This window comes from Drosophila takahashii, chromosome 2R, assembly GCF_030179915.1.
Source record: "Drosophila takahashii strain IR98-3 E-12201 chromosome 2R, DtakHiC1v2, whole genome shotgun sequence".
NCBI classification, from domain to species: Eukaryota; Metazoa; Arthropoda; class Insecta; order Diptera; family Drosophilidae; genus Drosophila; species Drosophila takahashii.
The window spans coordinates 2,180,626-2,206,604 of NC_091679.1; the positions used below are offsets into that span (position 1 = coordinate 2,180,626).

A 25,979-nucleotide genomic window follows, 5' to 3' on the forward strand; every position below is an offset into this window, starting at 1 on the left:
ACGCCCCCTCTAACGCCCACAATCGCTAATATACGATTTTAAAAATTTCAATATTTTGGAAAAGTAAAAATGCAGTTTTATTGTGTTTATCAATACCTATCGAAATGTAGAAGAAATTTTTTAAAACGAATGGTCCGTTAAAATGTTACGGCGGATCAAAGTTTTTCTCCATCTCTTTCGCACTCCCTTTAGCTGAGTAACGGGTATCTGATAGTCGGGGCACCCGACTATAGCGTTCTCTCTTGTTAGAACAAAAAACGACCCCAAAGTGCCACAAAATTCGATTTGTTTTTTTTTAAATTCTTTCTTTTGCCATTTCTCTGTTATAAATGTTGTTAAAATGGTTTAAAAATGTGATGTTCATAATCTTATGGCATACCCGCAAATAACTGCATTTAAATTTCTTGGAGATTCAGCATCCTTAACCAAGTCCACAATATTTTCAAATTTGGCTAACCTGATGTGACGTCACGCGTCCCCATATGTTTGTATGTATGTTCTGCTGGCGCATGTATGTATGTACATATGTATGTCCTGCTGTCGCAATTTAAGTGTGACCGCGCAAGGGGAAAATAAAAATACCACAGCCAAAAAAATCGATTATATCGCAAATCACTTCTTTTGCGCCTTTTTCTTAAGTAAACGTTAAATTTTAAAATATCGGAAGACCTTACAGAAATCCCATTAAGCTGAATTTTACAGTCGAAATTTTCCTTAAAATTGCTTCCGTTTTTTTAAATGCAAAAGACCGATCAGCAAACTATTTATTAGTTTTCAAATGTTGAGTTATTGACAAACTTTGGATCTGTACAACAAAAACAAACAATGATTTGCTCTGCTATGTACACACACACGCACAAAATAAATATATCCAAAAAATGCGTATTTTACATTACCATTAGATACATATGTATATACGTGTGTACGTTTGTGTGTGTGCATTGCAGCTGACTAAGGAATTGAGATTCGCTCAAATTCAAATTCAAGATAATACTGATATCCTTTTGCTAAAAGAATTTTTCATTTACATTTCCACAACATACTTACATAAGTCATTTTGTAACCGATTTTTGTGAACTAAAAAAAAAGAACATTAAATATTCAAACCAATTGACTCTCTTGCTCTTTATTACACGTGCTCATATTGTTTAAACAAATTCAAATGTTTAAACAATTTGATTCACGGCTTCCCCGCCCACCTGCCTTCCCTATTATTAATATAGTTCTAATCAAGGTGAAAAATTAATAGAAACAAAAATACTGAAGCAAAATATCAATGGCAAAATGCAGTAATATCGAATTGCTTTTCTTAATGCCGTTTTTTTAATATAGTCAAATACTTAAAGCAAAACATTGCTTCGCATAAATATAATAAATATAATTATTATATTGGTTGTTGGAGAGCTATCTTTTAGAGAAAGAGGTATGTTTTAGCAATGTTTTGGTGTAATTTTTTTTAAAAAAAACACGTTTTGGAATTTATTTACATGCTCAACCCAGTATGAAATTCTATATTTAAACAATATGTTTTGGACAAAGTATTAATTTTCTTAGTGTAAGGATCTGTGTCGAAAAATGAATTTGTTTGTTTCTGTTCTGTGCAGCTGATAACTGATAACGCAAGCAATAAGTATTTTAGGAATTTTTTTTCCAATTTTTTTTTATATTTCTTAAGTAGTTGGCATAGGACAATATACTATTGTTTTTGCGGAAATTACGGAAAAAAATTGTGACAAAATCTTTTCTTGGCTTATAGCCATCCGTTTCGTGTTAAAGCAAATGAGTGTTTAGACCAAAACAAGAACTTAAAAGTAAGAAATAACAAGTGGTAAGAAATACAAAATTCTTGGAACCATAAAAACTAATGTTACATTTCGCAATCAGTCTAATATGCTAACTCTTTACATAATTCCGGATTTAAAACAAGATCTTTATTTAGGGGATGATTTCTGGTACACCTTTGGATTGATGAGTCTACAATATGCGTTAGCGAAGTGAAACTACTGAATCATTAGATTTTGAGCAGCAACAGCAGATGACGGAAGTGATAGAGCTGTTTCGTGATTTAAACCGGTATGGGTTAGGCAAAACATCTATTCTATAACATGCTATTGATTTAAGTTCAGAAACAAATTCTGTCAAGCAGAGATATTTTTCAGTGTCTCCTGCAATAGAAAAGAAAATACATTCAGAGATTGACGATATGCTAAGGATGGGAATCATAGAAAAAGCACCTGCAACTTGTTCGTGGAGTAGCCCGGTAACTGTAGTGCAAAGAGGTGAAAAGTTTAGTATATGTCTTGACTTGCGCAAAGTAAACGCAGTAACCATAAAAGATTCGTACCCACAGCCAAAGATTAATGGAATGTTATCAAGATTAACTAAAGCAGAATTAATAATTTTACTAGACCTTAAACATGCATTTTGGCAAATAAGTTTGAAAATCTTGTAGATATCTCACTGCATTCACTGTACCAAACATACAATTTATTATATAGGTTCAAGGTTATGTCTTTTGGATTGACCAATGTGCCCCAAACAATGTGTCGTTTAATGGACGCTATTATTCCTCCAGATCTCAAGAGCCGTGTATTTTTTTACTTGGACGGCTTATTGTTGGTCAGCGGAACATTTGCTAAACATACACCCTGAAAAATAAATTACCTTGATTTAAGTCCACCGACTTTAAATTAAGGAACGACAGATTGAAAATGGCTAAATAAGGCTACACGGGGACTTAAAAGTTTTCATCCCATATACATTTTAAGTCTAAATGGACTAAAAATGGACCTTAGGACCTAGTCCATTTAGAGTTAATGGACTCATCATATGAAAATTTTTAAGTCCACGTATGGACTTGTTAGCCATTTTAAAGCCATTATTCCTTAAATCAACGTCAATTGACTTTTTTTCTGAGTGTATAAGTCCCCTAAAAACAATGGCTGATATTTTGAAAAGTGAAGGTTTGGCGTGTATTTACAAAAATGTAAATGGTGTGTTCCAAAAGTGCGATATCTTGGCTATGTGATTGGAAAAGTTTGCATCAAAGTCGACTCAAAAAGAATATCAGCGATTAGAGACCAAATCTGTTAAGGAAATGCGAAAGTTCTTAGATTGTGCCGGATGGTACCAAAGATTTTTAGAAAATGACGCAACAATAATAGCACCTCTGACAGATCTAACCAAAAAGGCCAAATGCTTCAAATGGAAAGACGAAGCCAACCAATCATTTGAAGAGGTAAGCGCAGATTGACTTCAGCTCCGTTATCGGTGACACCGAATTTTGAGAAGCCTTTCATTATTAAATGCGACGCTTTGAAAACAGGCGTTGGAGGTGTTAGATGGGCGCTTAAGGTACAGCATTAAACTTTTGACATTGAACACCGAAAAGGAAGTTCAAATGTAGTTCCTGACGCGCTCTCGCGATTACCAACAAAGGAAATCAGTGAGTTTGATCTTGTTTTACCACAAATAGATTTAGACTCACCACACTTTTAGTCTAGCGCATACGTTAAGCAGAAAAATTCAATACTCGAGAATCAAAATCGTTTAACAGATCTTTAGGTTGTTGATCAGCACGTACACAACAGGAATCAGTTTTTTAACGAAGGTATGTCCGAGTCAAGCTGCTGGAAATTATGGGTACCGTAGGAGTATTTAAGATATTTTTTAAGATATCGGCTTTAAATTTGTAGTGAATATTGTAGTAAGCCCAAAGATTATGTTGAACATAAAAAAATGGGCGTGGCTATTTTGGGGGCGTAAATAATTGATAATAAAAACAAAAAAATTTGGTTTATATTTTTAAGATTTTTTTTAAATTGTAACAATTCAAACTTCATAGAAAAATGAGATCAGTATTTTTGTGTACGAGATCGTAACATGAATACAATTTTGAACAATTTTTTACTGTCTATCATAAGGGCAAGTGCTTAATCTGCTGAAAGGCGTTTTGAAGTGCCATTAGAAAATGTTAAAGCTTTCTTAATTATATTCTCCGGGGACGTGGGAGCATTTGATATTTCATTAATTAATTTAGCTGAATCCCGTTTTGCTTTCGCCCGCAAAGCCTGTTCTGCGGCTGATAGCAATTGATTCTCATCTATCGTTGAGAGCAATTCTTGGCTTTTCCTTTTATATGTTTTAGGACAACACTCAGAAAAGGTTTTTTGTGCCCTCCCTCTTGTACCTGAAGTGGAAGCAATGACATCAATGCGATAGTCTTCGCCATTCAATGTGACGTGAAGACAACTTGCATTATGAGCAAGATACCTGGCTTTATCTCTCCTAGATTTCTCAAATCTATTTTGAAACTCAAAAGACAGTTTACTCATGTGTAGTTTCAACTTGTAGTGATCAATGTCATTGCCAAACACCATCACTGCGTGCTTTACAAGAGCGTCTCGCTGAGCAATTTTTATGTTTTTCGACCTAACCTCGAAAAATGCAGCACCGCTTATTTCACTTTTTTCTAAATAGAAGGTCTTTGGGCAAAATATGGGCAAGACTTTATTTAAGATTCTGAATTAGAATGAATGCCTGCGAATTACACAGGTCAACAAAATGGACTTCATTATAAAACCTATACCAATAAACTGCTTAGATGCCTTTCTACATAATTGCATTTAAGGTTCCATCATAATTTGAGTCAATCAAAGCCTATGAGCCATTAAAGTAATTTGTTAACCTCTATTCCCAACCAACTTGATGCGGTGAACAGGCTTAAAAAAATGCAAGAAAAACAAGAGAGAACGCTATAGTCGGGTTGGTGTCCCAACTATTTAATACCCGTCACTCAGCTAAAGTAAGTGCGAACGCTGTACTCGGGTTCGTGTCCCGACTATAACACTGTGCAACATTTTTAGGGTTATAAAATGTAACCGCAATTCTGATTTCATGGGCGGAAAGAACTCATCGAAATAAGCTAAAACCCATTTGGGTTTCTCTGGCTTAGCTCGCGTTTACCTATTATAGCGAGTTAAAGTTTTACATACAAAATTTATTTGTAACGGCCATATCTTGTGAACCGTTTAAAATTTCACTATCAAGTCTTCAGTGATTATGTAGCTATGAACCCAAGGAACTAAATTGACAAATGGCTCTTGCGAAGACGTACACCTAGCGCGTTAAAAATCGAAAAATTAGGCAAATTTGTTTTTTAACGCGCTAGGTGCACTAGGTGCTAAGTGCACAAGAGTCATTTGTCAATTTAGTTCCTTGGGTTCATAGCTACATAATCACTGAAGACTTGATAGTGAAATTTTAATCGGTTCACAAGATATGGCCGATACAAATAAGTTTTGTATGTAAAACTTTAACTTGCTATAAAAGGTAAACGCGAACTAAGCCAGAGAAACCCAAATGGGTTTAAGCTTATTTGGATGAGTTCTTTCCGCCCATGAAATCAGAATTGCGGTTACATTTTTCATGTTGCACTGTGTAATCGTAGCTCAGCTAAAGGGAGTGCGAGGGAGTTAGATATATGTAGATATTTCGGTAGGTATAAATATACACAACAAAATTACAAACAAAATCTTTAAAGATGTGGGCGCAGGGCACATTTTAAAATCATTAATGGGCGATTGTGGGCGTTAGAGGGGGCGTGGCGCTCGGCTAAAATAAACTTGCGCTGCGTAGGAGGCCCAAGAATATGTGTGGAAAATCTCAACCTTCTAGCTTTTGTAGTTTCCGAGATCTCAGCGTTCATACAGACGGACAGACGGACATGGCTAGATCGACTCGGCTAGTGACCCTGATCAAGAATATATATACTTTATAGGGTCGGAAACGCTTCCTTCTACCTGTTACCAAAGAGTATACATACTCTTGCTGTTACATACTTTTGCACGAATGTAATATACCCTTTTACTCTACGAGTAACGGGTATAAATATGTGCCCTTAAGATAATACCACTATTGTAATTCGAAGGATAGAATTTATAAAATTTTTCCCGTAAGAACGTGAAAAGTAACAAGTATTTTGAAATCCCATTTTACATTCTGATTCAAAGCTTGGAAAGTTCAAAAACACATTCGAAGGGTTTTTGCTTCTATTTCGATTTCGGTTTCTACTGACTACTTCCCACCGGTAAAATTCCTCTGGAAAATAACATATTTTCAAGAGGTTTCTCCATACAAGCGGAAGGGACAAAACCATTTACCCTCTGTTCAGTTGTTTTATGTCGGGTATTTATATCAAAAACTATGAGAAGAAAAAATAAAATATGACAAACGCAGGCGCAACACTTCTGGTCCCAAGAAGTCTCAGTCGGCCTGGCTGAAATTTTTTTTTTTTTTTTTTTTACGTATGCATTTATTTATTGGATCTTCTCTGAATTGAGACTAACAATAAGTATATAAAATCTTAAATTAAAAAACTATCTAACAGTCATGATGACTGACGCGAGATTAAAGGCTCTAATAACTATTGCTGAGCTGGAAGGTCATTTCGCTGCAATCGGGTCCGGTAAGAGACCCTGGCTAGCCCCCTGGCGAGTTGGTTTGGATGAGAAGTTAGCTTGGTGAGGTAGGACGCTTTTTGTTTTGATATTTCGTCTTTTATGGGCAGAATGCAAAGATCTCTGTGGATGTTGTCGTTCCGAACATACCAAGGTGCCCCAGTGCACTCAGAAAAAAAATCGCCCTGAATTTTAGAAAATCGCCATACTTTTTAAGCCAAAGGCAGCTCGCCTTGCCTTTTAGAAAAAATATTTCTAAAAATTAGAAAAAAAATTTCTAAAATTTAGGGTTAGTTTTTGCAAAATGGAATAAGAAGAAGAAAAAAAAAATCGGGGAATCGGGAGTTATGCCGACTCCACCCCTCCCCACTGCCGGTGTGGGGTGTTGTTGTTGGGGTTCTCGTTTCTCAACTTATTTTTCTCTCCTCTATTTAAACACATGGTGACGTCACGATGCTTGTACACAAACACACTTTTATTCTTAAATTGTAACTGAAATAACAACTGAAATTATTATATTATTTATTAATGATAAACATAAAAATCAAATAACTTACTATCTGGAGAAAAACATTTTGGTCGCTCGCGGGATTCGAACCTCTTACCTCACAGTTTGCATTCAAACACTCTACTAGCTGCGCCAGGGAAGCATCACGAGAGGCGCTGTACAAAGTACATTCTCATTCTGTTCTCTTGGGTTCTCAGTTTATACTCTTATTTATCCATTATGTGTGTGTTAGCTTACCTAAATCCTTATTTGTATTAAAGTATACATTTTAATGCGCCAAAAAAAAAAAAGACGCAAAACATGTACGCCTCGACGTGGGATCGAACACACGATATAGGCGTAGAAAACAAATAATCCGCTCGCATTAGACCCCTAGGCTACCGATTGGGCCAATTTCCTAAAATGTAAGGCGATTTTTTCTTAGTTTGAAAGAAAATTTTCTGAATACCAGAAAATTTTTCTAAAAGTGGAGAACAAGAGGCGTTGATCTAATCAGGGTAAGTTTTTCTTATTATTTAGAAAAATATTTCTGAAGAATAGAAATATTTTCTGAATTTCAAGGCGATTTTCAAAGTATGGCGATTTTCTAAAATTTAGGGCGATTTTTTTTCTGAGTGTGATAGTTCTCAAGATTTTTGATTGTGCTCGCTGGATAATGTCGATGTTGCTGCTGCTCGCGTTTCACCACAACTGAGAGCCGTAAGTCCAGACTGGCTTAAGCGTTGAATTGTAGAGCAGGGCCTTGAAGTCCAGGCACAGGGGGGAGCGAGCATTAAAGAGCCAATGTAAGCTATTGGATTTTAGTTTTAGATAAATTTTTATAGCTTTGATATGTTTCCTCCATGTTAGTCTCCTGTCTAGGTGCAAGGTACGTTACATCGTCGGCTTGTGGAAGTGGCATATTATTCAGAATTAGCGGGGGACACGTTTAATTTAATTCAAATCAAAAGGCATTTTTGACAGACACGAGAGTAAACTTATCGGTCTGTATGAAGCTGGTATTGTGTGATCTTTTCCTGGCTTTGGGATCATTATGATTACCGATTTTTTTTCACTTTTTTGGGAAATAGCCAAGTCGTGTAATCCCGTTAAAGAGTTTACAAATGACCTCAACTGCTCAGTTTGGGAGTTCAATTAGCTTTTTGGCAGTTATTAGATCACCGCCTGGGGCCTTTTTTGGTTTTAATTGCTCGCTGGTGACTTTTGCAACTTCGTTTGGTTGAAACAGAATTGGCTCCGTCTCAGTTTCGATTTGATTTGGCGGCGAATACATTTGGCTGAAATACATTTCGAAGGTGTAAAGCAAATGTACAAGCTCTGTCTTTGTCGCTTCTGGTCCAGCTGCCTGAAGAGTCTCTTATGGGAATTACTGTTTCGGCCGGCGCACTTAGATTTGGGTGGGCCTTCCACAAGGGATGCTTGGTGCTGGTGGGTGAAAGTTTCTCAATGTACTGGCGTTGTGCTTCTACTTCTTCGTGCCTTAGGGCCCTGGTAAGTCTGCGACCAGCTTCCTTAAGACTTTGTTTCGAGGATGGCGATCTGCTGGTTTGCCAAGCACTCCTCAATCTTTTTTTGTCCAAAACAAGCTGTTCGATTTCCAAGTTAGTTTTGTGTTGGTGTGTGCTCCCATCCCTCCCTTGCGGTGTAGAGACTTTGGCTGCTGCGACGAGTACAGACTCCAGTGCATCGGCATAGCAGTCGATGTCCTCCTTGATGTTGAGCTGTGGAGTCAGTTCAATGTGGGAACTTACGTACTTTTTGAACTTCAGCCAGTTGGTTCGATGCGACGTCAGCCTCCAAGGGTGCTCGATTAATTCCGGGCTTTCAAGAAGAGTTATTAGCACTGGTGAGTGGTCCGATGATATATCCAAAAGCGATTTTGCAGATATTAGATTGCGAGAAATATTTTTTGTCACAGCAAAATCAATTAAGTCAGGTAGTTTTCTAGGATCTGTAGGCCAGTATGTAGGGCTGCCTGGCGAAACGTAGTCCAGTTTGTTGCATGTCTTGATGAGTGCATTATAAAGTTGCCTTCCTTTGGGGGTCACAAGGCGGGATCCCCAGTGTGTGTGCTTGGCGTTGTAATCTCGTGCTGCTATAAATCGCTCTCCAAGTGAATTGTAGAAGTCCATGAATTGGTCTTCGGAGACTGTAAAACGGAGGGGGCAGTAAACAGCGGCAATGGCAAGGTTATAGTTGCCCAACTGTAATTTTATCGATGTAGCTTGCAAATAACTTTTTGCAAACCTTTGGTGAAAGTGGTGTTTGATGCGGTCTCTTATTAAGATGCCGGTTCCACCATGTGCTTTACCATCTGGATGATCTGTGCTGTAGAACGTGTATCGCCGTATTTGAAAATTATATTTGCTGGTGAGATGCGTTTCTGCCAGCAACATAACGTCGATGTGGTTTTCGTTCAGAAACTGACTTATTTCAGGTTTATGCCGTGAAACACCGTTGGCGTTCCACAAAGTTATTCGAAGACTAGGCATAGTTTATTTGGAATGCTGAGCTGCGAGTATTTTTAAAAAAATGTTTTGGGTTTGCACAAGGGTTTGCATGGTGGTTTTCATGAAGGACATAAATTCCATCATATTATGTTGCAAAGTGATTATCATAGTTTCCATGTCACTTTGGGGATGTCCCATGGCCTGCGGAATGTTATCCATTTTCGGTTCTATGCAGTGTTGGGAAAGGTACTGTGTTTTTTTACCTAGGTAAGGTAAAAGGTATTGGGCAAAAATAAATACCTAGGTAAGGTAAAGGTACTTCAATTTCCCAGTACCTAGGTAAATTTAAAAGGTAAATACATTGTTTTTTTTATTTTTTTATAATTTTTTTGTTTTGTTCAATGTAATAATTTAAACTTAAAATAAGACTAGTTTTCAGTTTTTAGTCGTCTTAATCAAACAATATCTTTTCATTTCATTTAAATTTAAATGTTTTAATTTTGTGCATATATTTTTAAAACACGCGGCATGCATAATTGTATGCACGTATCACTTCATTAATGTATTTATGAAACCCTCATGTACATATTTGGCGCGCAAAAATTCCGTATGTAGAAACATTGACTATGTATATGTATATGCCGTTTGTTTACGTACATACGGCATTTTTGCGCGCCAAATACACTTTGGTTTCATAAATAAATTGATGTAGTGATGGGAACATACATACGTGCACAAAATAATATAAAATAAAACTGCGATTAGTTTTACCTTCACAAAACAAACAATAGAACGGCTGAATTCCAATGACTTTTAATGCTGCGTTCCGACTATTTCAATTTCGAAACGAAACGATACAATGAAACAATACTACTGTGTCGTAGTCAGATTTGGCTATTTTAAATCAGAGCAATGTTTAATACCTATGTAAGTACCTTCATAATTCCAAAGGTATATAAAAATCTGTAGCTAGGTAAGGTAAAAGGTACTCAATTATTTTTATACCTAGGTAAGGTAAAAGGTACCACTAAATTGTACCTAGGTGCATACCTAGGTAAAAGTATCTAGGTATGTCCCAACACTGGTTCTATGTGAGCTGTGCCTGATTTTAGAGCACTGGCGTAAGAAATGCCATTGATGGTAATTGAAAAGCCAAATGAAGACCTGGCTGCTTTTGCGAAGAAAACTTCCGGGGTCATTTGTGATCTCATGTAATTGTTCTGTGTGTTCTGGTAGCGTGCCGTTGTCGTTCGACTTTTCATCTCCTTGTAGACTGGACAGCCTCTGTAGTTTGCTGTGTGGTTTCCTTGGCAGTTTACACACTTTTTAGTGAGAGAGTCTTCCTTGTTGGCAGGGCAGGGCTCGGAGTCGTGGATGTTTTCACAAGCTAAACATACTGACCTGAGGGTGCAGTAACCCCTGGTGTGTCCGTATTCCTGGCAGTTCGTGCATTGCACTGGCCCGTTCCGTTTGTGCGGCTCTTCTACTGTGATCCTACGATGCAGCAGGTACTGCAACTTGTAGATCGGGTGCACTGTGTTTTTTTTTCAAAGTTCTGCTGTCTGGCTCCAGCTCGACCTTGAATAGTGGTTGCGGCTTCTTGTTTTTGTTCATAATGTTTATAACATTTTTTGCACAGAAACCGTTTTCTTTTAAAGCCTCTGTAATTTCGTAGGGGGTCACATCGGGTTATATTCCCTTAAGCACAACTTGCAAGCCTTTGCAGCTTTTTAGCTGGTACGTGTAGTAATTCTTTTTGGCATCGTTTAAGTACTTTGACACTGCTCGGAAATCGTCTTCAGTTCTGGTTTGCAGTTTAGTTTCACTTATATTCCCTTTCATAAGCGGAATAACATGAAAGCTATCTTTTCCGACTAGCTCAACTATTTTGTTGACTAGGGCATTCGAGGTCTTCTCCCGAATAAAGATAGGTGGCGGCTTCAGTTTCCTTGGGGCTAATTGTTCAGACTCTGTTTCGTGCTCCGCCAGAATGGAAAATCTATTTTCATTTAGTGGCCCGAGATTTTCAAGGCCTTTGCTGGTACGGTTTACTTTGGGCTTATTGCCGTCAGAATTTTTTGAGGGCGTAGCGATCCATGCCTGTCTGCATGGCCGAACCCGCTTGCGGATTTGTCATTTCTTCAACCGTAGCTTTGTTTTTGCCGTTTGACCCGATTTTTGCACTTAATAGTGTTGTTGCTTTACCCGCTGCAGAAGAAGGGAGTGGAGTCGTTATTGTAATGTTGGCGACAAAGGCCGTTGTAGTTGACGTAGTAGTTGCTGTTGTTGTTGCACCAGGTGGCTGAAGCTCGGTTGGAGTTTTGCATTGCTCACTCCATGGCGTTTGAGCGTTGAGAAGCAGGGCGGGAGAGCAAGAACTAGCTCTCTGGTTTTCGGCGGTCAGTAAACTTGCGTTTTCTTGCACTTTCGGTTCTAGAGTATTACTCGTAAAAGAGAAATAAGCATTGTTGCGGGTCAAGGAAAGACGACGTTTGTCTTGCTCTCTCTTAATTTTTTCACGGGCTTCGTCTTGTTGTTTTTGGCGTTGAGTGCGCTGATCCACGTTCTTAATCATTTGCTTATTGTTAGTGCGTAAAGATTAATTAATTAATTAATTAAAACTTTAGTTTACAATATGAGATTAGCATCGCGAAACGCAAGACCACGCTGTTCTAAATTTTCGAACGTTTTCAACTGGGTGAAAGATTGTTTTTCTTTTGTTGTTCCGGAGCGTTAAGAAAACACGTCTACACGCGACCGACAATCGAAATTGTAATATTTTGATTAAGTTAAACAACTAAGTTAGTACTGAAGTACTATTTATACAACCATTTAATGAACACCTCACACCATTTACCACTGGTAAAGATTAAAAACATTTCAAGTGTCACTGAAATGCAGAATTTGTGTTGAAGATAGCATCCGGAGGCGTATATTTATTAATGGCGAAAATATCTGTGATACTAACCTTTTAAACGCTGAAATAAAGATTATAAAAAGACACAATTTATTTTATCACTCACCTTTTTATTGTTTTTTAGATTAAAATTAACTACTTTCAATTTTTTTTTTCTACAAATATAAAAATGATGTGACCCTGCATTATATTCTTGATAATACCAAAATAAATACCAGATAAATTTGGTGTAAATTTCGTTGTAAAGTTGGGTCACACTTTGGCGCCGAATAAATATTTCGTTTAAACAATACGTTTTAGGGACCGTAATCATTAAAGGTTACGTATATTATAGGTATATTAGGCATTTTTCGTGTTATCAATACCACCAACACGAATTTTTATATTTTAACAACACTTAAAAATGGCTTAGGCCACAATCTGACGAACCAATTATTTTATTTCACAGAAAATGTATAAAACAATAATAGTTTTCTTTCTAATTAAATGGCAATCCTTGATAAATGTGATCAAATATTTTAATCGTCTTACCGTGGCTTTTCTCTATAATTTTGTTGAATCCCACATTCATTCTTATTATTATTTGAAAAATGTTGAGTAAAATAAATTAATATTATCATTATGGACATTATGATAATAGTTATATAGTTTAATTTTTTTGATTAACAATTATTAATATTTTTTCGACGAATTTTAAAATTACTAAAAATTAAATCAAATGTGAGAACAAGTCTTTTGGTTTTGGTGTACATCATAGGATTTTTGAATATTATAAGTTGGTGATTTTTTTGTTAAAAAATATTAAAATCGTAGTGCCAAAGAAATCACACAGCGCATAAGTGGCCTGATATTGATGCTACTCAGAAACCCACCCCCATTTAACGCTCAGAAATTATCTATCCCCACACCGCCGCTTGCGAAAAGGAACAGGATTTCACACGAATAAGAAAATATTAGAAAGTCTATTAAATGAAGAGTGTAATAATTTTTCGTCACAAATGTTGATATCAGAACTTTTGTATGTTGAAGGTGCGATCGTCACTAGTTTTTTACCTCGTTAAGAGGTGTTTTTACTTGATATCAGAAGTTTTTGTTTGTTTACATTTGCTCTCATAGGAGCTAATATATACATTTAAATTAAAATTGGTCAATCATAATTTGTAAGCCATTGTATTTAAACATATTAAGTTAAAAAGGCGTTTAAGTATTTCAAAATACCTTTTAAACGAGGTATAGCACATGTCGGTACCTTTAGTAGTGTAGAACTTACAAACTAACGAAATTTAGCTATTTTTAGCTTTTTCCCGCTAAAGTAGCGGCTTTTTCCAAAAGTCGTAGAACAAAAGATTCCTATATGGAACTCTTAAGTGCAAATTTACTGATTCCATGACCCTAAAATACAGTTCGGATACCCTCCCACAAAATTCAATACTCAGGGAGCGTTAATTGTTCGAGCTGGCAACAGTGGCTATTTTCGTATAAAAATAACTTTTAAACGTGACTTTTTACAGTAATGTGTTATATACCAAAATTTAAGGAATCTCAAGGGCTATACAGTTTAAGGTTTTAAAGAAAATCGTTAGAGCCGTTTTTGAGAAAAACAAAAAAAAGCTAAAAAAAAAGTTTTAAAAAATTGTCTTTTGTTCATATTTTTTTAACTATTACATTTACACAAATTGCATATAGAAGGCGTTTATAGCATTTCAAAATACCTTTCAAACGAGATGCAGCACAAGTCTGTAGCTTTAGTAGTATAGAAGTTACGGCTTTCCAAATTTTAGCTATTTATAGCTGTTTTCCCGCTAAACTAGCGAGTTTTTCCAAAAGTGGTAGAAGAAAAGTTTTTTATATCGATGTGATGAACGTCATATCAAATTTTCAAAACTTAAAAAACATGTTTTGGACAAACTGACAAACTGACAAACAGAATTAAATTTTCATTTTGGGAAGACGAAGAAAATCTTATTTTGGCTATAACTTTTGAACGGAGCGTCGGATTTTGACAAATGACCCCTCATTCGACGGGTATTTTCAAAAGGAATACAACTAAAATATTGCAAGGGGGCAATTATCCCCACCCCACCCAATTATCCCCACATTGATTTTCTTAGAGTCTTGGTATGCAATCCTGTTAGTTTTCGCAATACCTTTCGATAGGTGTATCATTCATTATGATCGGACCATCACAGTAGATTTTTATTTCTTCGTGTATATATAGTAGTCGCCTTCGCACACTCTCCTGGTGCGCTTCGTCACTACATGGACTGCCGTCCATAGTGATTAATATCCAAATCCACGAAATAAGAAGCGAATCTCTTAAGCTGAAGGAAAAAGTAGAGCTTTTAAACAGGTTAAACCTTCTTTAGCAGTTTAAAATGTTGTTTATGTAGCTTTAAATCAATTCCTGGTTATCTAAGAATATCTTTACAACATTATTGGGTTTTATTCAAAATATTTCGAAAGATTTGAAAGAACGCGCAAACCATTTTGTAGGAATAAGCTTGGTTGAAATACTTTAAGACATTTTTTATCTTAAGACTAATGGAAGTTCATTTGAACCGATCTGCCTTTTATAGCTCTTTTGAAAGGTAATTCGTTTCTTTTTGGCATTTATTTTTAAAGATAGTTCCTTATATAGTCAATAAATATATTGAAGCAAACAAAAAAATAACAGCTAACCTAAATTCAGAATACAATTTTATGTATATTAATATGTTCAATGCAATTTTAGAATTGCCTTGATTTCCTATATACAATTTATGCACATATCACAGCAGGCCTATATTTTTCTCTTTCTAGAGAAAACCCATTTCACTTTTATTCAACAGTAGTCTTATAGAAACCCTTTTAGGTGACTGTTAACTTAAAAGGGTCTCACCGAGTGGTTATTATGAGACCGATTGTTTTGTTCGGTTGAGCCAAACGGTCGGACCGAGACCGACAAGCAAGACGAAAAAAGGGTTCCGCTCAGAGAGAGAGAGTTTGTGAGCAATATTTTTTTTCGGTTTTTTCGAGGTTAAACTGCCTTAGGAAAATCTTTTGACAGTTATTTGCAAGCTCTGATTCTGACACATTCGTAAAAATGTGCCTTTCAATTTGGTAAGCAGTAGACGCCGAACATATACAAATTATATTTTTAAGGGGTTAATATGCCTAAAAAAATTCCACCACAATTTTAAGGCTACGGCACTGTTATCTTTAAAAAACCACTGTGTGAAGTCACGACAAACTCGTTACGTAAGAGTGACTTAAAAATACTTGTTACTTTTTACGTTCTTATGGAAAAAATTCTATAAATTCCATCCTTCGAAGTACAATAATTGTATTTATCTCAAAAATTTGGGAAAAGACGCCTCTAGATGCCTGTCCAATATTTTAGGGCACATATTTTTCCTTGTATTTTTTTAAGCCTGTTCACTGCATCAAGGTTTTTAGGAATAGAGGTGAACATATTACTTCAATGCTATTGACTCAATTTATGATGGAACCTTAAATGCAATTATTTAGAAGGACATCTAAGCAATTTTTTGGCATAGGTTTTATTACAACTGAGCACAGACACTCGAAGATATCTTAAATCAAAAACTAAATGTTGCTACTTTTTTTAAACCGTGATTGCACAAATACCACCCGTTAAACTCGAAAACTAAGTATGCAGATATGCTTATATCCGTCTATATTAACACAATTTAATGTCCATAGGACTGCACCAAAAACACTGTCGGCCTGTGTAATTTATGTTCTGGTGTGTAGAATACGATAGAATAGTATAAGCTTTTTTCCAGCAAACAGAAACATGAAAAAATACCTTACTTTTTGACACTTTTTTTTAACATTTTTGGTCAAAAAAAATTTTTTTGTTTTTGAAAGTGGATTAAAAATTGTCTTAAGTTCTTGGGAAAAATAACACTTGGCTGCTCCCAATAATTACGCGATTAAATTGATAAGACTAAACTTTGTCCACTGATCTTGTGATCGAGTTTCTGAAGACCAATATTTTTCATGTAAAGGGTGTTTTTTTAGAGGTATAGAACTTTAAGTTGGCATCACTGTTCAAGATGCCGACCGATTAAAGGCTTGCAAATAGTGCAATTTTATTTCGATTTATTGAAAGACACGTTGGTGACCGCCTAAATTCACGTTTTGGTCTCTAAGACCTTGTGATTTCACACCGCTAGACAACTTTCTGTGGGGCTATGTAAGGTCATTGGTCTATGTGTAAAGGCCATAAACGCTTGACCATTTGGAAGACAACATTTGCCGTGTTATTGCCGATATACGGCCACAAATGTTGGGAAAAGTCATCAAAATTGGACGTCCAGATTGGACTACATCCGAGCCAGACGTGGCGGTCATATGCTGGAAATCATATAGGGGAGAGTGGGGCAATTTCGTCAGCATTTTTTCAAAGCTATTTTTTGTCCATCTTGAGACACGTTATCATATTTCTTTTTTTATTGTTGAATGCGGTTAGCACCAAGCTGCAAAATGTGACATTCCCCTTTTTTTTTTAATTACCTTGGTGATTTATAAAAAAAATAAAAAGTAAAACCAATATACTGGGGCAATCTCGCCACACAGGGGGGTAAAATCACTACACCACCGGGGCAATTTCGTCACCTGAAAAATGTAGGGAACTTTACGCCTGTAAATATGCTACACTGATCAAGCGTATCATTTTTGTTGACGTCCTATATTTGTTGCTGCTGCCGGTAGTCTGTTCGTTAGCCAGCTCGTCAAATATAAAAATATGTATTTAAAATAGGTGCGAATTTACCCTTAGCGTAGGGTGGCGAAATTTCCCCACACACTATTTCTTTAGAAATAATTATTTTTCTTCCAAAATTAGGCGCGAAGTTAAAAATCACTAACACAGAAATGCACATTATAGCACTGTCTATTATATAAAAAAAAACTGTATCTTATTTCTTTTCAATTAAGGCATACAGAAAAAATTTCGTCGAGAACTAAATGTAGCTTTTGATCTATTAAAACACATTTAATATCATAGCTTAATTATCTTGACCTTCTGTGCAAAAAAATGCATTGGTTGTGTCATGCCGTCTTGAAGGACTAAAACAAAAAAATTATATATTTTTACGACTTATGGATTCCGAGAAATTGCAGGTGACGAAATTGCCCCTGTGACGAAATTACCCCACTCTTCCCTACATATAAATATAATGCCACAAGATTATCTTTCGAATAAAAACAAGAGAGAACGCTGTAGTCGGGTGCCCCGACTATCAGATACCCGTTAGTCAGCTAAAGGAAGTGCGAAGGAGATGGAGATAAAATCTTTGATCCGCCGTAACTTTTTAACGAATGGTCCGATTTAAAAAATTTCTTCTACATTGTGATAGGTATTGATAAACACCATAAAACTGCATTTTTACTTTTCCGAAATATTGAAATTTTTGAAATCGTATATGGGCGATTGTGGGCATTAGAGGGGGGCGTGGCACTCTTTTGAAACAAACTTGCGCTGCGTAGGAACTGCCAGAATCTGCATGCAAAATGTCAATCTTCTAGCTTTTATAGTTTCCGAGATCTCAGCGTTCATACAGACAGACAGACGGACATGGCTAGATACATACTTTTGCATGAATCTAGCATACCCTTTTACTCTACGAGTAACGGGTATAAAAATTCATGTCAATCGAATAATCCATCGTTGTTTTATTGCAACCAAATTTTCTATACCTCTAAAAAAAACACCCGTTATTTGGTGTTCCCGAATGCATCGTTTCTGACAATGGAAAACAATTTAAATCCTCGCTGTTTAAATAATTTCCTGAGAACCATAGAATAAAACATATGCTTACAGCTTTTTACAGTCGACAATCAAATGCCTCTGAACGTCTGAACAGATCAATTATCTTAGGCATCTGATCATATCTGGGCGGCGATATTATGGGACGACAAGATTAGCAATATTTCAGTTGCATTAAGCTCTGCTAATCACTCTGTAATTGGCTGTTCACATTATTTTGCACTATTTTTATATCACTTATTACTCTGTAATTGGTTGTTCACATTATTTTTCACTATTTGCAAACAATATGATTTCGCATGCAATAGATTATAACCTATTAAAAGAATTAGAAAGTTTTAAAGTTGGAGAAAGAATTTTGAATGCAAAAATGCAATTTTTACTGTCGGCTAATATATCGGTTGCAAAGCGATTGCTGAAAAACTATTCAAACAAGAGAGAACGCTATAGTAGGGTCGGTGTCCCGACTATTTAATACCCGTCACTCAGCTAACGCTGTACTCGGGTTGGTGTCCCGACTTAATCGTAACTCAGCTAAAGGGAGTGCGAGGGAGATAGATATATAAATTTTGATTGCGTATAACATTTTAATGAATGGTGCGATTAGAAATATGTCTTCTACATTTCGATAGGTATAAATATACACAACAAAATTGCATTTATACTTTTCGAAAATCTTTAAAGAAGTGGGCGCAGGACCCATTTTAAAATCCTTAGTGGGCGATTGTGGGCGTTAGAGGGGGCGTGGCGCTCGGCTAAAATAAACTTGCGCTGCGTAGGGAGCCAAAGAATATGTGTGGGAAATCTCAATCTTCTAGCTTTTGTAGTTTCCGAGATCTCAGCGTTGATACAGACGGACAGACGGAGAGACGGACAGACGGACAGACGGACAGACGGACATGGCTAGATCGACTCGGCTAGTGACCCTGATCAAGAATATATATACTTTATGGGGTCGGAAACGCTTCCTTCTAGCTGTTACATACTTTTGCACGAATACAATATACTCTTTTACTCTACGAGTAACGGGTATAAAAAGGCGTTTTGCAGTGTTTACTGTACCTCCGGATTACATGATCGGATTTCCATTTTGTTTTTACATTTCGCTTCAAAATTAAAAAACACTCCCCCTGGGAAGCCCTTTTAAATTTTTTATTTTTAGGAATTTTTTTTATCTTTTAAAGTCAAAAATGCGTTTTTCAGCTAAAAAATGTAAGGCCTAGGAAAAAAATATTTAAAGTTTGAAAATAAAAAAAAAGGCTTCCCTGGGGGAAGCCCAAAGTCATTTTGGACTTTATAAAAGCAAAAAAATTCAATCATTTTTGGAGGCAAAACAGTGATCACCGCAAAACGCCTTTTTTATAAAGTTTCCAGCACTCGCATTGCCACCAATATATTAGCCGATCGTATCGGCTACAAAAAATAGTAGATGTTATTTGAATGACAATAATATAGAGGAGAGGTCTGTAGGTTGGGACGATCTGTAAGTTAAGTCACACCATTTACTGTCCCACAAAAATTTTTTTATTTTTCTTAGAGCTGTTTTAAGTAACAAAACTTTTTGGTAAAACATTAGAAGCCAGGCTTAAGCCAGATTTAAGCTGTGCCATTCGTGTACCATTTTTTACCAAAAAGTTTTTGACCACTTTTTTTCAAAACTCCATAAAAAATTAATATATTTGGTAAAATGCTTTAAACATAGGTCATTATATGCTTAACAAATATCAGATTAATTAGACAGTCAGAAAAAAAGTTATTAATTTTTTTCCGAAACAACCCATTTTGTGTTGGGACACTTTGAACGTGTAAGTTACGACACCCGTTTTCTTAATGCTGAAATCGCGCCGATTGCACACGACAAACGTATTTTATTGAGTAAGACTGACCAAGCATCATAAAGTAAGAGAAACAAGAAGAAAGAGGAATAGGAAAAACTATCGCATAGAGATGTGCAAGTAGAACGATATAATTTGTTTTGCACGTTTTGCATACAAAAGGCCTAAGCCCGACAGAGGTCACACTGCATAATAAATTTCTTTAAAATGATCTTTCAAAGAGCCTTTTAGTTTTAACTGCTTTTGGTCTAAGTTAACTAAAAATGGACGAAAAAAAAGTTAAAACGAACTAAAATTGATTAAATTAACATAAATAAATAGTATCTCAAAGTTTTAAGTATATTGGTGTGACTTTTATTGACTCTTAAAAGTGTGCCAACTTACAGACTTCTTTCAAAATGTCTTTTTTTGATACTTTAAAAAAAAATAATAATTTTTTAGTTTTCACCAAGGAAAAAAAATATTTTTTGTTGTTCTTTTAAAGCTAATAGACAAACCCTTTGATCAGTACCTAATGCGTGAAGTTTCATAAGTGAATGTCGAAATGGCAGATCGAAAACAAAGGGTTAACCTCTCCCCTTAAAAAGGTTTGAATTAAATCCATACAACCAGTTTTTATAGAAAAAATCGCAAGACAAATGGATGCCAATGACCCTACCCGCCCTTAAACGCTTATTCTCAGTTTCTAATGGTGCATCAACAAATTTTTTTGCATGGCAAGTTCAGTTGTTCAAAGCCTCCCAATTCAATCAGATCGTACTAAGCGTCAAAATATACAAATTTTATTTTTAATATTCTAATATTTTTCGTACATGTTTAAAAAATTAACAATAAGATCAAACCTTTGACCCGGAGATAAAATATATAAAACTAGCTATACCCGGAGCGACTTCGTTCGCTTAAAATTAGTTTGTAACTAGGAAATTAGGTTGTCAGGACTTCCTTGTTTCTTATTTGCGCGTTTTTTGAAAATTTTTGTGTAAACAACCTTTGTAGAAGATCCTTAAAGAGAGAGAATCAGAAGGCTACTGGCAGAGCTATATAATAAATGAATGTGATCCTCGTAAAAGTAGTTCATTTTTATACTCTCTATCAGTTACAATGTTATCAATGCAATTTTAATTTGCCCACAAATATGTATACTTCTTTGTAAATTGGAATTCCTTGTTTTCAAATTTGTTGTTTTGAATGAAACGAAAACATTTGTACAACCACGAAAAGATTGGCATATTATACAAAAGTAGCGAAGTAAACTATTATTTTCAAAATCCACATTTTATCGATAATTATTAATTTTAAACTCTAAAAATTTTGTATTGTCTGAAAGGAAATTTTAATTTTTATTTGTATTTAAGCACATTATCTACTTTCAAGTAGAAACATACACACACATTGTTTGTATATATTGTATTGCACATGTATTGTACATATAAGCAGACCAAAACATATCCTAATATACATATGTAGACATACGTATTTTGTGAAGAGTTCGACACTATATTTGTATTTGTTTATTTAAATCAGCGGTCGGCAGCGCCCTATTAAGTGAGCATAGGGTTTTGTTCTGCTCAGCCACTGCACGCTCACGTATACTGTACAACAGACGTCTGCACACACACATCGATAAGCTGCCCAGTGCAAATTACTCACACAAATATAAAACAAAATGTCAACGTAGGTGTGTGCCGACCGCTGATTTAAATCAATGTACTGCTCAATAGACTTAGGGCCGGTTTCTCGAGTCCCTGTCAAAGTCTCTGATAGCTATCTAATCGAAAACCTTAAAGACCAGATAAACTGTTCGTAAAAGCAATCCGCTTTCTCGACTACTTTAATTTATCTGAACGAGAAACAATTACAAAGTGCTGTTAACGCACAAAATTGTGCTGTAAAGCGCAAAAAATTTTGGGTATAATTCAAAGGAAAAGTCAGCTGTGATTTCGTTTCTTCTTCTTAGTTGGCTTTGGGAAGTCAGCTGTCATTCTATCGAGTCGAAAACGCTTAACAGGGACTCCGAGTCCCTGTCAAAGTTAGCTCTCACATTGATGCTCGAGAAATTAAAAATGCCTTAGCAGGGACCAGGGACCGAAAATAACTGTTATTGTAAATTTTTCTTACCAAAAAAATCATGCACTTAGAAGAGTCCAAAAATTTTTTGAAATACACCATTATTTTTGTAAGCCATTGTAGTTTACAAATCCGTAATGATTTTTATTTATTTGATTTTTATAATAAAAGTCAAAAATAACTGTTATTTGTTGATTTTTATGTATAACAGTTATTCTCTTGACATTTTTGAAAAAATGAAATTATTAAAAAAACATGCTAACCGAGTTTTATATAACTTACAAAAAATCTTTAAAAAAAAGCCAACCGTGCATATTGTATAACTATATTTTTTTAAAATTTGTTTTACCCACAAAATCGCCATAAACCATGTTTGAGTTTTATTTTTGATCACGACGAATAACGGTTATTTGACAACTTTTATTATAAAACTCAAAAAATAACAGTTATTCTTTGAAATTTCCTTAAAATTATATACATAGCATAAAAATGGAAACATCATAAATTAAAAAAAAATAACAATAATAAACGTGGGCAAACTTATTAAGGGCCGGTTTCTCGAGTGCCGGCTAACATTTCTCGAACAGATAAAGTCCCTGCTAAGGAATTTTGGCTTTCTCGAGGATAAATGTGAGAGCTAACTTTGACAGGGACTCGGAGTCCCTCTTAAGCGATTTCGGCTCGATAGAATGACAGCTGATTTCCCAAAGCCAACTAAGAAGAAGAAACGAAATCACAGCTGACTTTTCCCTTGAAATATACCCAAACAGCTAATGAAATAATCGAAGCACGCCATTTTTTGCTCTTCACAGCACAATTCTGTGCGGTAACAGCACTCTGTAATTGTTTCTCGTTCAGATAAATTAAAGCAGTCGAGAAAGCCGATTTGCTTTTACGAACAGTTTATCTGGTCTTTAAGTTTTTCGGACAGATACCTATCAGGGACTTTGACAGGGACTCGAGAAACCGGCCCTTAGTCGATGAAGTAAAGAACGCAATGACTTTAAGCGAATTAGCCTTGGCAGAGCACTCATGGGAAATGAGGTGGTAAAACGGGAGTAGTTTGACCTGCACATAGGAAGTGCTAAGGAACGAAATCGGCGAGTAGAGCTGCACGGAACGTTCTAATTGAGGGTGGCTAACAGATCTACTGAGTCGACGGCGCCAGTGATAAGTTTGTGAAGTAATATCACACCATAACAGGTCCCACGGTCCTTTAAGGTAGGTAGATCCAAGAGGCGCAACCTGCCTCTATAAGAAGGCAAACGGCGTCCCTCCTCCCAGTTTAAGCCTCGTAATGCAAAAAGGAGAAATTGCCTTTGAACGGATTATATCATATCAAAAAAAAAAAACACCTCTTAACGAGGTATAAAACTAGTGACGATCGCACCTTCAACGTACAAAAGTTCTGATATCAACTTTTGTGACGAAAAATGATTTTAGATGCGACTAAATAAGTACGCTACCTTAAATTTACTCGTTCGGCCCGCTTTAGCAAATATTTAATATCTACACGAAAGTTTTCTGTTGTAGCGTGCCGAATGAATCATTTTTCATTTCTCATTTATCCCCACCGGCCCCAACAGCTCCAAATTTCAATTTGCACTTTTTCACTTTCACCGCTCTCTCTCCAAAGCCAATTGATTTTCTTAAAGTCTTGATATGCAATCCTTTAAGTTTTTGCAATACCTTTCGATTGGTGTATTACTCATTACGATGGGACTATCACAGCAGATTTTCAATTTTGCGGCTATATAATAGCCTGGTGCGCTTCGTCACTACATGGACTTCCGTCCATAGTGATTTTGATAGTGCTCATATTGTGGAGACCAAACACTGGAGCAGTACTCAAGTGTAGGACGAAATAGAAAGACGTAAAGAAGCTTAGTGGTGAAAGGGTCATCAAATTCCTTAGACCAGCGTTTTATGAATGCTAATAAGCATTTAGCTTTATTGGAGCTAGAGCTGCATGTAGGAACTAGGTGAGGTCAAATGCATACACAACTTGACATCATCCGCAAACATAAGTACTTTGGAGAACTCAAAAACTTGAGGAAGATCATTGATAAATAAGCCAATTAGTAAAGGACCAAGGTGACTGCCTTGTGGTACTCCCGAATTCACGGAAACAGCTTTGGAATATGTGCTGTTGTACTGGACCTTTTGGGTACGATTTGTTAAATAAGAACGAAGCCGTGTCAGTAGAGTTGGAGGAAATCCGAGGAGGAGGAGCTTGTGGATCAGTAGCTCTTTGTTGACCGAATCAAAAACTTTGCTAAAGTCAGTACAGATTACATCACTTTGCTTTGTGGATTTAAAGCCTTGACTAATAAAGGTCGTAAACTCAAGCAGGTTATTCCTTGTAGACCGGCACTTTGTGAAACCATGCTGTTTAGAGGATATTAAAGAGCGACACTGGTGCTGCAGTTGATCGCAGATAAGTTTTTCAATGAGCTTAGGAATAGCACTAAGTTTAGCTATGCCGCGATAGTTGCTGATATCAGATTTACTACCTTTTTTATGTAGCGGAATAAGAAAGGATTCTTTCCAATCAGATGGAAATGTGCCAGTAGCAATCGACTTTTGAAAAATCATAGTTAATGGAACTGCAAGTGGTATGGCGCAATGTTTAAGGACACAACTTGGAACCATATCGGACCCGCAGAGAACGATAATTTAATCGTGGATAGGCTACGTAGAACTTCTTCTTCATCAATTAGAGGGTTGAAAATGGCGTCAGTGTGGGGTAGCTGATAGGAGTAGCTACAATTGATCCTGGTATTATTTGGTGAATAGGTGGATTGGAAAAAGTCCGCAAACAGGTTGCCAATATCTTGATCATTCGATGCAGATACAATATTTAGCTGTAGTGATGGAGGAAATTTGTTGGCTTTGCGATTTGAGTTGACGAAGGAGTAAAATAATTTAGGGTTGCTGCGAAATTCGTTTTTACAGCGGAGGAGGTAGCTGTTATAATATTCAGAATTATGCAGGAAGTAATTGGATTAAGCAACGCTGGATTTGGAAAAATCAGACTGAAGTCCTGTTTTGGCGTACTTCTTATAAAGTTTGGTTTTCTAACAACTGTGGAAGGGACTAATTCATCAAATATGGAATAAAGGACATCATAAAAAGTTGAGATGGCCTCATCAAGATGAAGACTATCAAGACAAGACCAATCCAATGAAGATAGGGATCTCGACACTTGCAAATAATTAATATTCCGAAAACAACGAGTCCGCACAGGGGCCTCTAAGGAAATGTGTACACGAAAAATGCCACTAATGGATAGTTGGAGTGCAGGATGATGAGAGTCCTCTGGAGTGGTCAATGGAGTGGTACGTGGGACAATGGCATCTCAAAGGTCAGACATAAAATTAAGGTCTAAAAATCTTCCATTCGCATTGGAAATCGAGTTAACTTGACCAAGGGATAAGTCAATAAAACCGTCGACAAAATCGCTTTGATCACCAGGAACTAGGGCAATTAGATCGGCACAAAGAGACAAGGATAGGTACGGAATATTAAAGTCACCCAATATTATAAGATGGTCTGAGACAGAGGCATACGAGGGTGTCGCATATAGATCGGAGCCTCAGAGCATGGAGGAATATAGGAGCAGGTTAGAAGTATATTACAGTTAGGAAGATATATTTTGACTGACAAGAATTCAATATCACCAACATTGGGAATGGATACAACTTGGGATGATATTTCAGACTTCACTACGATTAGGACACCCCCACCTCGTTTAGAGGGACAGTCACGTCTATAGAGGAAAAAATAATTGGTAAGTATTTCGTTATCAGATACCGTGGGATTTAGCCAAGTCTCAGTAAAGGCAATCACGCTGGAATCGAAGGCCAGCGCTGTCAGCATGTAATCTAGACAGCTTACTGAGAAGGCCACGGACATTTTGATAATGTAATACAAAATTTAGTTTTTTGGAACTGACGGATTTTTATTTATAG

The 25,979-nt window shown here is 36.3% G+C and overlaps 1 protein-coding gene across 5 annotated transcripts in view; it reads right to left on the minus strand.

The window, feature by feature from the left end:
• Positions 1-25,979, minus strand: part of LOC138912316 (scavenger receptor class B member 1) — a 472,662-nt gene that overhangs the window by 80,405 nt on the left and 366,278 nt on the right. Inside the window, exon 8 of one of the 5 annotated variants that reach the window (XM_070212709.1) lies at positions 1,847-2,165. The exons of the other annotated variants lie outside the window; for them this stretch is intronic. Coding sequence (XP_070068810.1) covers positions 2,139-2,165 — 27 coding nt within the window. The 3' untranslated portion in view covers positions 1,847-2,138. Of the gene's footprint in view, positions 1-1,846; positions 2,166-25,979 lie in introns of those variants that run through there. 5 annotated transcript variants of the gene reach the window in all.